Source organism: Mauremys reevesii, linkage group 3, assembly GCF_016161935.1.
Source record: "Mauremys reevesii isolate NIE-2019 linkage group 3, ASM1616193v1, whole genome shotgun sequence".
NCBI classification, from domain to species: Eukaryota; Metazoa; Chordata; order Testudines; family Geoemydidae; genus Mauremys; species Mauremys reevesii.
Window position 1 is genome coordinate 146946302 of NC_052625.1, and position 15967 is coordinate 146962268.

The window sequence follows — 15967 nt, forward strand, 5'->3', positions numbered from 1 at the left end:
GCGGGGCCGAAGGGAGGGAGAAGCCGTCACCGGCGGTGATTGGCGGGGCCCTTCGCACAGCCCCGCCCTTCGGAATTGCCCAGCATCTGTTGCTGGAACGTCCGGATCTGTGACGTTCTGTCCCGCCCGGCTCGCTCTGGTCCAGCGGCTGCTCGCCTCGCCCATCCCCCAGGAACGTGCCAGCCACATCTGCCGCCGTGCGCCAGTCGGCCCGCGCCCACGCCCCTTTACATGTGTCCGATTGATCCATCTGAGGAGCTGCGTAGCAGGAGCCTCTAGTTATAGCCACACTGGGCAGCCACAGGTGAAGCTGTTGCCTGGACTTCGTGACACATATGGAAGATAAAAGAGTGAGTTTCCTTTTTTGAGTGAGTTTGCCACAGGATTCTTTGCTGCTTCTACAGAATCAGACTAACACGGCTACCCCTCTGATACTTTCCTTTTTACGGTCTTGTTTATACAACATCTACCCACTGCAAACTCAGGGCGCATCTCCAGCCATTTTAAAGCATCACAACTATTTAAAGCAGCCTACAAGACATTTTAATTGAAGAAAAGATTAGCCTCACGGCAGTGCAAACGAAGGTTGAAGTCTTTACATTGTAGCATGTACTGTACCTACTGCCTGTCTGCACTCATATGCCTTCTTCTCTGCTGCGTGATCTGCGTTTAATCTGCTCTGCTTGTGTAATGTTTGTATCTATATTGTTAAATCCTTATCAGAGGAAAAACTGGATATACCTGGATCCTGCCGATATTTGGCCCCGAGCCTCCAACTGCGGGGGTGAGGGAGAGCGGAGGGAAGACGGCAGTTCATACACCACCGAGCATGAGCGCTGCAAAAATCCGGATTCAGCAGCAGGAGCCTGATGGATCCAATCAATTTTTGGCCCTGAACCCCCCAAGTTCTATTGCCTCCATAGAAAACAAGTCTTTCAGCTCTTACTGCAGCAAAAAAACCCTGGTCCCTAACATAGCGCGTGAGTGCCGGTAAAACCCAGAACCCAACCCACCCATATGCATCCCTGCTCAATAGTACCGCAAAGACAGCACCTGGAGCCTGCTGGATCCTAGCATTTCGGTTTTCATTTTTTTTAAGCCTCGAAGTTGTACTATCAGAATAGTCGACACATATTTCTCATCATACTTAACCAGAAAAATACACGCTCAGACTCCTCCTGGGTACAAGAACAATGCAAAACACATATACAGCACCTGAGTATTGGCAGATCAAGCACACTGTTAACCACAGACCTATATTGTACTGCATAGAGACCAAGTCTTAGTCCACTATAAAAAGCTCATGCACCCTCCCACATGAAAAATCCAACATCTCCATTCACCCATTTTTTCCACCTTTTAGATAAATAGCGAAGGGAGCCATTCTTTTACCTCAGATAAATCTATCCAGTCTAGCTAATGTATCCAATGCACTGAGTGTCAAAACAGTCCAGGAGATTTAGACACATTAAAATGTGATCAGATATGTATCTCAATTCCGTAGACTGCTTTGAAAATCTCGATCTAGAGTTGATCAGCTAAAAACACAAATAATGAGATCATCGCCATCTGACCGACCAGTCCACTGTTAAATTTCAGTGCCATGGCATAAAATTTGGCTGTGCTTAGAATAATGAAGATGTGTGATATGGCAACGCATCCGGTAAAGACTTGTCTGATATAAATTGATGTCTAAACTTGATGTCTCCCAGAAAAGGGATGGGGGGAGGGGACAAATAAGAGTCTGCTGGATCCACGTATATATTTGGGTGCACCACGGTCCCCATTTGCCGGTGCAATAGAAGTAGCTACAGGGGATTTGGGATGGAAGGGCCAAAAAGTGCTTGGATTCTGTAGGCTCCGTGTGCCAGCTTTGGCATTTTGTGGCGTTCCTCTACAGGGATACCCCGGGGTCTAGATTTTTTTGGCGAAGTAGGAGCAGCTCCACATGATATCTATTCAGGTATTCACATATGGGGATTAGGAGGCAAATTTTGACTGGATCTAGCTGCCATATGCGGGTATTGCAGCATTTCTGGCGTGGAATGCCTAAGGGTCCGAATTTTGCTTTGCTGCGGGACCAATGGCTGAATAGGGGATTCTTTTGTTCGTCCCGCGCTACAGTTTTGGGGGGACTGGGCCAAGCAGTGGCAGGATCTCTGAGTAGCTCCAGCTTTGCATCCCCGGTGCGAGGTAGAGGTTGGGGCGAAGGCGGTTCTGGAACTGCTGCTGAGTACGCCGAGAACAGCTGTTTATGCATATGAGGTGGGCGTGGCGGGGGAGCCTCGCCAAGGGCTGTCCATGCAAATGAAGGGGGCGTGGGGAGCGTGTAACTCGGAGCCCCGGAAGAGCGGAGAAACCCCATATAAAAACTACTGGGGACATTTCCCAGGCAGAACTAGTAAAGCTCCAGAGACAGCAGCACTCGGGGCGGCCGGGCACAGCAGCTCCGCGCAGCGCAGCACAGCACAGGGCGCACAAGTAGCCAGGAGCAGCAGAACGCGGGGCAGATAGCGGCTCCCGGGTCGGGCGCGCTCCCAGGCTGGGCACAGACGCAGCCGCTTTGCTGACTCCAGGTGATAAAGATCGGAGCGATCTCTTCCTTTGGGCGGGCGGGGTGGGTGGGTGTCAGTGTGAGTTGGATCCCCGGGGGTCTGCGTCTATAGACGCTGTGCCTATGGGTGGGAGTGGGGGGGCTGCAGCTAGCTCGGCCGGTAGGCGCTGGGGAGAGCGAAAGCCCCTCTATGATGCAGTGTCGGAGCGGGTCTAAAGGGCTCACTGGGCATGTCAAACCCTGCGCTCATTGCTTGCTTTCCTGTTCCGTTAGGAGCGAAGCAAGGAGACATCTCGCAAAAGGAACGTACCAGGCTCCCGAGAGGAAACGGCTGCGGACCATGGCTGACGATGAAATCGCCCGCAGCCCCAGCAGCAGCTGCAGCGGGAGTGGGAATTGCACGGGCACTTGCGGCGAGAACCCTCATTGCAACGTGCTGAGCTGGGAACAAGTGCGGCGCTTGGATCGCATCCTGAGCGAAACCATCCCCATCCACGGCCGGGGCAACTTCCCCACGCTGGAGATGCAGCCCCGGCAGATCGTGAAGGTGGTGCGGAGCCGCCTGGAGGAGAAGTGCATTGGGGTCCGAGACGTGCGACTCAATGGCTCGGCAGCCAGCCACATCCTGCACCAAGACAGTGGCCTGGGCTACAAGGACTTGGACCTCATCTTCTGCGCAGACCTCAAAGGGGAAGCCGAGTTTCAGACTGTGAAGGACGTGGTCTTGGACTGCCTTTTGGATTTCTTACCTGACGGAGTTAACAAGGAGAAGATCACCCCGCTTACCCTCAAGGTAAACCTGCTCTTGTCCAGACACACAGCCAAGGGAAGCAACACCTTATAACAGTGGAGCCGGGGGGAGGCAAGGGTGTCATGAAATTGACACCTACAACATGTTTTTAAAAGTGACTCCTCTGTCATTTTAAACCCCAGGTGAACCAAAGAGAGTCTGATTTGCAGTAAAGCGATCAGGGCAATACATACTGAGCTAATGAGGAGGAGGAGCCAGGATTAGTGAACTTTTTTCCCCTTATGTCATTACGGTTATTGGGTACATTTACTTAGAAAGTTGGAGTTTACAGAGCCTTATTTTAAGAATCACTCAGAGGGATAGAAGCATAGTTTAAAAGGATCATAAGCTCATTGAACATTTATATGTATCTACAGGGAAAATACTCTTTGCAGTGAGCACTTTTCCCAGACGGATGGAGACGCTATACATTTTTTTTGTTTTAAACAGAAATTCTTGTCTTAAATAGGATTCACTTTCTGAGTTTATTCTAGTTAATGCTAAATAGCTTATCTCAAATGGCATATACCTATTTTGTCTGTTTTGGGGGCATTTTTTAAATTTGGGAGTGTTTTGGGGGAGCTGTGCTGAAAGAACAAGCTTTGATTAGTTTGAAAATGTAGAACATATATTTTTGAGGTGCCTATAGAAATGCTTTTGTATTATATTTTAATAGTGATCGTCCAAATTCCCGGGAATGATTGTATGTGTGAGACAGAAAGAGAGTGTCTGGGCATATATGCTATGTATGCCATCAGTTTTGTTACCTGTCTCTCCCCATATATATAAGTGCTTTTAAAAAAAAGGTTGCAAAAGTTGTTCCCGACACGGCACAATCCCATAAGGAATACCACTCCCATCACCCCTTGCAACTACTGTGCTGCCACCACTTATGTTAAATATGTCTCCTTCAGTTTTTATCCAGACTCCTTAAAATAGTTTGCAAAAAGCCGGCACAGGGTGGAGGTGTGAGAGAATGCAAATGAAGTCTGTGAAGGGGAATTGCTTGTATTGGTTTCTTCATCTGCTCGTTTTGTCTTTCAAATTATAGGAAGCTTATGTGCAGAAAATGGTAAAAGTATGCAATGATTCAGACCGATGGAGTCTCATCTCCTTGTCCAACAACAGTGGCAAAAACGTGGAGCTGAAGTTTGTGGACTCTCTGAGGAGGCAGTTTGAGTTCAGTGTAGACTCCTTTCAAATCAAATTAGACTCCCTTCTGCTTTTTTATGAATGCTCAGAGAATCCCATGACTGAAACTTTTCACCCGACCATCATTGGTGAGAGTGTCTATGGGGATTTCCAAGAAGCCTTTGATCACCTCTGCAACAAGATAATTGCCACCAGAAACCCAGAAGAAATCAGAGGAGGTGGCCTTCTTAAGTACTGCAACCTTTTGGTAAGGGGCTTTAGGGCTGCCTCAGAATCTGAGATTAAATCCCTTCAGAGATACATGTGTTCCAGGTTTTTCATTGACTTCTCAGACATTGGAGAACAGCAAAGAAAGTTGGAGTCTTACTTGCAGAACCACTTTGTGGGATTAGAGGACCGCAAGTATGACTATCTCATGACCCTTCATGGTGTGGTGAATGAGAGCACAGTGTGCCTGATGGGACATGAGAGGAGACAGACTCTAAATCTTATCACCATGTTGGCCATCCGTGTCCTTGCTGAGCAAAATATTATCCCCAATGTGGCCAATGTCACCTGCTATTACCAGCCAGCCCCATATGTAGCAGATGCCAACTTTAGCAATTACTATATTGCCCAGGTTCAGCCGGTATTCACGTGCCAGCAGCACACATACTCGACTTGGTTGCCCTGTAATTAAGGACAGTTCTCCTGGTGGGGAGAACATTTTCTAACAAGCAGAAAGGGGTGATACACTCCTTAAAATGGGGTGCTTTGTGCAATGATGATCTGCTCTAGCTTTCAAGTTTGGTAAAGCTTGTGGTTCTTCTTATAAATTATGTGAGCATGATCTAGAAAAGAAGCAGAAATAATTGGATTCTACCCCAGAGCACAAGAGGCCTGTCATTAAAAGCAAATCGCTTCCCCTGAAATAAACAAGGGAGGAATGCTTGATGACAATATGGGTTGGCAATACCTGCTCCCATAGCTTTGGCATAGAGAAGGTTGGAAAGCCTTTTTTTAGAATGGGATCTGCAAAGGGAGAATATGGAAAAAAAACACAAAAAACAAAACAATTTGCTTACATATATTCAGGAGTTAAAAGTAGAGGCATGAAGCAGAGATAAATTGAAATAAAATGTATATTGGAATTACTGCCTTTGGGACTTGCAACAAGTGCTGTCTATGGGATGATTGTGTAGAATGTATAGCTTGCTTGAATAGAATGCTTTAACAGAAACAGCTTGCTCCAAATGAACAGTAGGAGATTGGTACAGTTATCGTAAAACCAGAAAAAACACATGATGATAAAGTCCATTTTTCCAGCTGCATGCGTGCTTCACATTTTAAAAATGTGAAAAATGCAAGAAAAACAGGTGTAGCAAACAAAATATGCTCAAGGACCAAAGATTTCACAAATAAGTTATCCAAGCAAAGGAGATACAGTAGAATATAAAAAGATGTTACTATATTTGTACACACCAATGTTAATCAAAAGTGCCTGATGCTTTCAGAAAATTTGAAGTGAGAAAAATATAGTTTTGTGGTTTTTACCGTGCATTTTGTTTTATCAGGGACACAGGAAGACAAAAAAACAAACAAACAAAAAACCAAACCAAACCAAACAAACAAAAAAACCCAAGCTTGTGAATCAGTGGTGGAGAAAATGCCCTATTTTTTCCTTGGCAAATACTTGTATAAAGTTAATATTGTCAGTGTGATGTTATCATAGGTACGTGTGTGTGTGTGTGTGTGTATGTTTGTGTGTGCATGTATGTGCATATATATATAGCAAATATATATACACAGTATATCCACACACACAATGTATATATTAAATGTGGTCTAGGAAAATGTAGCAATTAAGGAATGTTTAAATAAAGTACTGTGTGTTTTCCAGTTTGCAACAGGATGTCATAGGACAGCGAGCACCTTGCAGTGAATTTATAACCCACACCTGAAAATTTGCAGTAAATGAACCAGTCAGGATTAAAGTGGGATACAAATAATGTCTTTGGTTGCAAGAACAAAGATTACAGTAATTCAGTGAGTTGCTTGTGAGCCATAATAATTCCACAAATGGATAAACATTTGATTAGCTGATGCTTTTTTCACATTTTGTACTGTAATACCATTTTGACATTTAACCCACTAATTTTGTGACTGCATACCTCCATGATGTATAATTCAGTGGAACGTGGATCAAAGATAGGCTATTTAAACCCCCTGACAGCTAAAGAATATTGTATTAGTTGGTCATTTGAACACTAATTGTTAATATTTAAAGGAATATTTTAATAGAATGCATTATGCATTCCAGGACCACTAGAATTTAGTAAATGTGAAATGAATCATTTTTAAGAGTGTTGCACGGTTGCTTAAAATTATATTTTATATATATATTATATATATATTTTTATGCAAATATTAAACATCTTTGATCTGGTTGTCACACTGCATTTACAAGTTTAGTACTGTACTTTATTTAAATGGAATCACTTTACATTGGAACTATAACTATTCACTTTCGTTTCCTCACCCAAGAGACCAGTGGGAGGGGAGAAGAAATCGACCGTTTCACTATTTTCACTTCAGAGACATCTCTTGGGGGAGGACTGGTTTTGAAATTTTAGTGCAGTATTTTCTGCATCATTTAAGTTTCAGGTAAAAGAAGATTATGTTTAAAAATGTGTGTTTGGAAAGGGAACTGTTATCCTGGAAGTGTGTTCTCCCCTTGTTGTTACAGAGCTACTAAGACAAGTTTATTTTTGCTGCCCTTTGTACTTTTATCTTTGAAGGCAAGTTTAACAGGAACCTGATTTGTTTACTGAAGCACCTTTCCTGTGACTTCTTCAGGAAATGTAAAAGCTATTTCATTGCCACTCATTGTGTTTACTTGGGAGTCCTTGTCCCCATCTTCTCTTCCCTCCCTCCCTTCCACATTGGCTGCACTCTGTTTCTCTCTCTCTCTCTCTCTCTCTCTCTTTGGTCAGGGGAAGGCCTTTCTTGATTAATTATGAAAAGGAAGGGTTTGTTTCCCATGGCCCATTACTTCAAGCTGTAGATCAAGACTGTGATGTACTTGTCAAACCCAGAGCATTGCCTGTAGCTGTCTGAAGGGTTTTCTAAGGGAAGCTAAGGGGAGGGCTGGGGAAATAGGATCAGCTGGTAATGTGGTATGTCCTCTCTTACCACAACTATTTGCAGCAAATAAATGAGTCATCCATTATTTAAAAGGGTTTTGGGATCTATAGCTGTGCCTCAACCACAAAATGCTGATAATACATGAGACAATGTACTTTTCCTTTGGAGGGCAGCCTTTTTCCATTGCTTTTTTTAAAAAAAGTTTTGATTTATTTCCTCTTTCAGCTGAAATTTTATTACTTTTTACGATTGACAGCAGCTGTTCATTTTGTAGTACACGCAGCAGGGCTCAGCCTACTGCACCTTTCAGCATGCACATTTTGATACATATATAATATGTTTTGGGATATATCATATAGGTATTAGACCTGTTTTGCATATGTAAATGAACAAGTGGTGGAACTGGTAGGGCTTTGTTTTCTCTGTGGCTGGTAGTTTAAAAGGTGTCTGATGTTAGTGGTGGGAAGGAGCCATGAGTTCAGGCCAAGAGTAAAATAAGAACATCTTTTCAAAGCTGGATTTCTTCTGTGGTTTGCACACCTTTCCCTTCATAAAGTCTGATTTTTGTTTTTTTTTCTCTCTCTCTCTTTCTCTCGCTTCAGAGAGACTACTCTCTTTTACACTACTACTTTTACAGGAAAAAAGCTCTTGGTATTCTGTAGGCTTCACTTTCTGATCCAATCAGCCATTTCAGCTTAGAATTTGCTGAAGAAACAGTCCCCCCTTTAAAATGCTGAACTAATTAAAAAGGTTGACCTGATTACAGTCAAACTGTTGTGTGACAGTTGGATTTATTGGTAATCAACAGGGAGCTAAACTTGTTTTAATATAAATATAATGAAACATCTAAGAGCTTTGAAATCAGATTATTTTCTGATATGTATAAAACCCCCAAAATGTAAGAACTTTCTCTTAAAAAACAGAAGGGAAAGTAAAAACACCAGTGAGATCACATCATATCTTTCCTAACACCTTTTTTTTGTGTGTGCTTTAAAAACAATTTGTTGCTTATGTTACACAAAGTCCTTCAAGCAAAGCTTAAAAACACATCTTGTTAAATGTTCTGCATATGAAGCGTATTATGTTGGAGGCTCATGCCAGTTCAAAAGAAGCTTTTTGTTGTTGTTGTTGTTTCATTGAGAAAATGAAGTGTGTTAGGTAAAACTGCAGATATAAGAAAAGGAAAGAAAATGTAATGACATATTCAGCATCAATTTGAATATACTCTTTTGTATGGTTTTCTTTTAGCAGACAATTTCCACTGCAAGAAAGAAAATCTGTGTACTATCTTGCTGTTGTAATAATGGCTTGCTAACAAAGTAAATAGCAAAAAAAGGCCTGCAAATTTCAATACAGCTTGGCTGAAGCACTGCAAACTCTTGCAGTCTGTAGGAGGCTGTGCACATTTGATCTCCCTCAGAATTCCATACAACAGTTGCCTTCTGTGAGGCATCCTGTTGCAGCAAATTGCTCCTTGGATTGCTCTTGTGGAACATTTTGACTATAGGCTCTGTCACAGACAGAAAAAAGAGCTGATGGAAAACAGACTCTAAGAGCTGAAGTGTTTGCATCAGTGCTAGAGGGAACAGATTGTGAATTTTGTTTACAGCATCCAATATTTGGATTTTTTTTGTAAATAAAAAGAAGTTATTTTTTTCTATTGATTTGTGTCTGCTGTCTTCAGTGTCTGAAATAGCTCTGGCCTGTTCCTAATGAATACCGACTAGCTTTCAGTTAAAAGGACAAGGACAACACTTTTCTGAGAAGCGCAGTATTCAGCAGCTTTCTGATTGGAGCACAATAAATTTTAAAAAGTCCTGCCTTCTGCCAGCCAATTTTGACTGGGTTCACTCAGCTACGAAAGAATCTAGCTGGCTGGAGCCAAAAATACTTGGCAGAACACTGATGGAGCAATGTAAATTACCTTAAAATCAAAGCCCCATCGAACTAGCAATTCTGAATAACCAGAGCCTCAAAAAATTATTTGCCACCTTTCCTGGACCCTTGGGTAAGAATATTAATAATATTGAACACTTATATAGCACTTATCATTTTCAAAGCAGCACACAAACATTAAGGCCCAGATTCTGATACCCTTACTGATGTTCAATAGTACTTCATTCCTCAAATGCTCCCATTGATTTCACTAAAGCAACTTGCAGAGTTGGAGTAAAGGTAGCAGAATCTTGGCTTGAGTAATAGAACTTCTGTGTGTGTTGGAATCTACGTGCCCATTTGATCTGGGACTCTGAATCAGTCTGTTATTTCCCCAGATTCTACATTAACTCTATTTTCCTCTCTTATGATACTGTAGCTGTCAGTTGAGGTACTTTGTTTGCCGTGTTTGTGGTGGAGAACCTCTGGTAATGAAGGCTGATTTCCTCAAAAGGCACTTCAAGGAATATAAAATATTAATTGACAATGCTAATGGCAGTACTAGGTTTTAGTGTACGTCCATTATCGCAATTCCCCTCTCTCCTCCCCCTTTTTAAACCAGACTGACCCTTCTATAAAAAGTGTTGACTAGAGACTCTTCAGTACATTAACTGTTACTACACTCCCATGTACACGGCTCCCTGCTTGGAAGACTCATACATTTAAGTGCTTGCCTGAATGTGCTTTTTGTAATGATGAGTGAACCTACATTCCCTTTTAAGAAAGTAAACTCAGCTTCTGGGAACTGCTAATTTTTCCAGGCACATGAACAAACACCTGGCTGAATGGTCGGCTCATTCTGCATAGTACATCTCTTTCTTTAACTGCTCTCTGTGTGTAAAGTGATTAGCAGGCTGCGCTGACGACTGAGATGGTGTATGGGAGGGGATTAGCTGGGCCTGAAAAACTGCACTGCATTTTTCCAAAAGTAGAGGGGAAATGTGGCCTGAGGCTCACACTAGTATTAAACCATGAGGCTCCAGCAATTTTCAGCCAGTCAGGGAATTAAGGCTGGGATTATCAAGGAAGTGAAAGGGGTTAGGTGCCCAATTCCTACCGAATTTTCCTAGGAGCTGGACTCCTAATTTCCTTACGCAGCTTTGAAAATCTAAGCTTGAATAAATTCTATTCTACTTTTGACTGGGTTAGTGTCTCCTCTCCTCAAATAGTACTTTAGAGATGGGATCATAAATTAAGCCTACGGAAGACTTTGAGGGGCTTAATTCTTCCTGTTGAGCGCTATGTAATTGAGGGTATTGGGTTTTTGTTTTTTTTTGGTGAGTGGAAAGGTGGGACCATTCAAAAGACTGTGGAGTAGGGGAAGGAAAAGTCTGAGTAGAGTTTGATGGGTTAAACTAGGAAACAGGAGCATGGCTCATGCCATCACCCTGCATTTCCCCACCAACAGGACAGGAGAGGGCAATTTCAGTAATAATATTCTGCAAGTTGCCCTGGCTACAAGCTCACTTGAGAAAAACAAACACACAGATTTCTTGAGGCATGAAGCTGAGCCTAGGTCATGCCCAGTTCCTTCCTTGTCAAGGAAACATACAGCCCCTGCAATGAAGGGTTTTATGACTTTGGGAATAAGCGATTTCCAACCTCAATAACTGACTGTTCTCATCAGGTTCCCCTATGCAAGCTATATATTGATTTTCCAGAACATCATGTACTCCTCATTGTTGCCAGGAGTTTGTGGGAATCTGGTCATGTCATCATAAAACTGCCAAAATGCTGCATTTTTTTCTTTTTCCGTAAAATTCAATATGTTTGGCTGTGTTCACTTCTGCAAATCATACTGTATTGTTCTATACAGTAGTAGTAGAACCTACATGTTGCTGGAGCTGTCAGTTATAGGCTTTTTGGCGTGTGTCAGAAACAGTGCAGTGCAAGGTTTTTGACGTTCGGATAAACAATAAGAGCACCATGGGTCAAATCTGCGTTTCAGTGCTGAGACTAACACTAACCCGCAAAGGCCTGATAATGGATCAGAAACAGAATAGGATACCTTATCATGTTTGCATAGCTTTCGACTACATAGCACAATTATTTCCAGGAGGCTAATCTCAGCCCCCTCATAGGTTTGCTGCCCCTTCATGCTGCTCTGGGCGATGCATGGTTTAAAATACCCTCTACACAGTATGTCTTGTGTAGCTCTGAACAATGAAAGGCTATGTTGAAAAATGGACATTTTTGCATTCGGCAGAGCCCTGATTGCAGAACAACTAAATTCTTCCTGGGAATCCAGAGCCCCAAATAGCTTCCTGTGCTGCTTCTTTCTTGCTTGGGACACAATAATTGCACAATGTCTTTTGATATATCACATTTCGGTCATAGGTCTCCCATATTTTTGGAGTGCCCAGCTAGGAGACAGATTGGTCCAGTCTTTCTAGAATGTAGTACACTTGAAATGCACATTGATTTAGGCTGGGATTGAGGGTGATCAGTTCTACTGAGCGTTTAACTTGGGGGTTCCCAGAAATGGAAGGATCCAAAACTGCCCGCCATTTTAGATAATGTAGGTCTGTTATAATAGAACAGGCCTCAGTGTCTAATTGAAATATCTGTTCTTAGCTTTTTTGTGTGCAGTGAATAGAATAGTCTTGTCCAAATCACAGCTTAAGTAAAAATGGTAAAGGGGAAGCACATTTTGGCCACTTCTATCTTGCCTCTGTCAGTGACTTACTTGCCCCCTTCCTAGCTTTTGGATGGTTAGAGAGGAAAGACTCAAGAGGGGGATATAAGGCATGGATTCTCAAACTCTTTTCTAGGGAGCACACTTTTTAATTGTGTGTGTGTAAGGTGCTGGCCTGTTTCCCCAGCCTGTGAAGGGCTCACTGGGGAATGTCTACAATGCAATAAAAACTCTGGGGCAGAGCTGTAGCTGGCCTGGGTCAGCTGACTTGGGCTGCAGGGCCGAACATTGTAGTGTAGACATTCAGGATCACACTGGAGACCCTTGAGTCAATTGACCAGGGCTCTGAGATTTGGTGCCATGGGTTTTTTATTGTGGTGAAGACGTATCCACTGTCACACCCACAGTCTCTTTCAAAGCACATTTTTATTTCTCCAGTGTAGAATGCAGGGAAAACCTTGAACACAAAACTTTTCCTCTGCCCAACTTGGCCTACCATCCCCAGGGCATTTCTGCACTGCCTCTCTCAGTCCCTCATGCTTCGGGCCTACAGCAGGAGCTCATCTTCCTCCTGCTACTCCTCTGTCCTCCTTCTCCGAGCCATCTGCCTAGGAGTTATCCTCCTCCAAGACCTACGAGAAGCTCCAACTGCCCTTCTGCAACAGCCCCCTCAACTGAGCCCTTGCCAGCTTCTATAATCACTTATTCCCTTTCCAGCTGGGTCTGATGACTGAACAGAGCTGGCCAGCCCAGGCCTCCCAAACCTTAAAGGTGCAGACCATCCTGTTATAGAGTGTCTCACAAACAATTTGTCCTGTCTTCAATGGTCAGACTACCTTCCTTTTTAATTGTGACTTAATGGACCACCTCCACTTTACCCATAACACCTTTGTGGCAACTGCAGCACTTGCTTGCACAGAAAAGTAATATCAGGAAAGTGTTTCTGTATTTGGAACTGTCCTTAATTCAGTGAACATTCTGAGCTGCTTTGAAAACAGTTAAGCCACTGTCTACTTTGATTCTTCTGTGCCTCTCTTCTCTCGCTCTCTCCCCTTGCGTTGCTGCACATGCTTCCCTGCCACCAGGTCCCCTTCTCTGACTCTTACACTTCACGTGTTGAAAGTCAGGAGGAGACTACCAATGATCCATGGGCTACAGTTTGAGAACCCCAATGTGTAAGTCCAAAGCTGACTGCGAAGAGTTACAAAGGAATCTCACAAAACTGGGTGACTAGGCAACAAAATGGCAGATGAAATTCAGTGTTGATAAGTGCAAAGTAATGCACATTGGAAAACATAATCCCAGCTATACATACAAAATGATGGGTTCTAAATTAGGTGTTACCACTTAAGAAAGAGATCTTGGAGTCATCGTGGGTCGTTCTCTGAAAACATCCACTCAATATGCAGTGGGAGCCAATAAACCTAACAGAATGTTAGGAACAGGATAGATAATAAGACAGAAATTATCATAATGCCACCATATAAATCCAAGGTACACTCACAGCTTGAATACTGCATGCAGTTCTGGTCACCCCATCTTAAAAATGTGTATTAGAATTGGAATAAGTACTGAGGAGGACAACAAAAATTAGAGGTATGGAACAGCTACTATTTCAGGAAAAATTAGAAAGATGGGGGTGTAGAATAGAGATGCCTAAGGGGGATATGATAGAAGTCTATAACATCATGAATGATTTGGAAAAAGCAAATAAGAATGTATTTGCCTGGTCTCATAGCACAAGAACCAGGGGGTACCTGGTGAAGTTAATAGGCAGCAGATTTAAAACAATCATAAGGAAGTACTTCTTCACACAACCACAATTACCATGGGATGTTGTGAAGGCCAAAAGTATAACGGGATTAAAAAAAGAATTATATAAATTCATGGAGGACAGGCCCATCAATGGCTATTAGCCAAGATGATCAGGGATGCAACCCCATGATCTGGTTTTTGCCAGAAGCTGGGAATGGGCAACAGGATGGATCACTTGCTTCCCTCTGGGGCACCTGGCATTAGCCACTGTCGGAAGACAGGATACTGGGCTACATGGACTTTTGGTCTGACTTAGTATGGCCATTCTTATGTGGTCCTTAAGCCTGTGACTGCCAGAAGTGGGGCCTGGTGACATGGGATGGATCACTCGAAATTGCCCTGTTCTGTTCATTCCCTCTGAAATATCTGGCACTGGGCACTGTTGGAAGACAGGATACTGGACTAAATGAATCATTGGTCTCATCCAATATGGCCATTTTTATGGAAGATGCTTCGGCAGCCCTAATTGCCCTGTGTACACAGGACATTTAGCCTTTCTTTCAACAAACAAGCTATCTAAATGTGAATCTCTGGGTGCATTTTATGACATAGTCCTCAGGAAGATTTGCTATAAAGCAACCAGTGCCTTGAGGTAGGCCTAGAGAAATGCATGAGTATATACATTTCACTATCTCAACTCCAGATATTACCAGAGAGGAGGCTTGCCACAACTGCTTTCCAGTTGTTTATTTTATTTACACATACAGCAGAAAAGGTACAGAAAGGGTACCAAGTCAGACTTTTCCATGTGGTACTATGTGCTCCCAGTATTTGATCTGCCTTTGCCACTTTGCCTTAATCCCCTGTGTGGATAAAAAATCCAAATCCTTTGTGACATCAAAGTTCAGTATTTAAAGCTCTTAAAGTTTAGTGTCATTCATTAGTTTGAGGTAATCCGCTATCCCATACAATTTCAGATATACTTGACTTGCAGTTAATGTACTTATTTGCACTGTAGTTGTAGTTAATGCACATAAATGAACAACACATATCAATGAACTGCCTTTAAATTAGAATTTAATTGACTAAAGGATATACTGTTTGAACAGCACAGATGTGATTAACAAAAATCTCTCCAATGTGAACGGGTCTTCTTCACTCCTACTATTAGACAAGTGCTGAAATTTGCATGAGCTGATTTCCTCTCCTGTAGAAGGTCCTACTTCCTCAGAAGTGACATTTCACAACAACATGAATGTAAACCGCCCGATCCACCACCTGCTGCAGTCAATAGGAGCTTTTCCTTTGATTGCAGTGGGCATTGGATGAGGTCATAGGAGCAGTACCAGAGGGCTCAGACAGGCAAAATTCATGTACATCCCAGGGGAGAATTTGACCTCATGATTGTTATTATTGATATTAAACATTTATATTGTGATGGTAACTAAAGGCCACAACCAGGTTGGGGGTCCATTTTACAAGGCACTATATAAACATACAATGACAGTCCCCAAAGACCATTTTCCTGGATGGCTGTCAAAGAGCATACTCTTTTTCTTATAAAAGTTGGCTCACCTACTTAAAAATATACACCTGTCTTCTAGAAAAATCTGATATTGATAGCAAAAAATGGATCCCCAAATTGTAATTCTCCTAAAATATTATGTAACTTCACAAATGCCAAGACAGGCTAAAACTGAAATCCCTGACAATATACCTGTCATGAGTAATGCAACCTACTTGCTCCCCTACAAATCTCTGGGTTTAGTGTACAGTATGATCTTTGCAGCACTGGGAACTGAAGAGTATGCTTCTCTCTCTCTCTGCATGTACTATAGACAATACACAAACAGACCCAGTGCTGTCTCACTTCCTCCTCCCATCAAAGTGCAACCACTTCTGGGACTGAAATGTAGCCACTGCTTAGCAGTGTGCAGCAACACTGCATGGCACTATAAAGCAGTAAGTGACAAATACTTTATTCAATGGAAACTGTAGGGCAAATTCAGGTTGGCAGAGTGCA

The 15967-nt window shown here is 42.7% G+C and overlaps 1 protein-coding gene across 1 annotated transcript; it reads left to right on the top strand.

Annotated features, from left to right (window-relative positions):
- The first annotated feature begins 2210 nt into the window (after positions 1-2210).
- On the top strand, positions 2211-6113 carry TENT5A (terminal nucleotidyltransferase 5A). Its single transcript, XM_039528533.1, has 3 exons — positions 2211-2576; positions 2828-3347; positions 4396-6113. Exons 2-3 carry the CDS (start codon positions 2895-2897, stop codon positions 5173-5175), a joined length of 1233 nt encoding a protein of 410 aa, XP_039384467.1. The 5' UTR covers positions 2211-2576; positions 2828-2894; the 3' UTR covers positions 5176-6113.
- The last annotated feature ends 9854 nt before the right edge of the window (positions 6114-15967 follow it).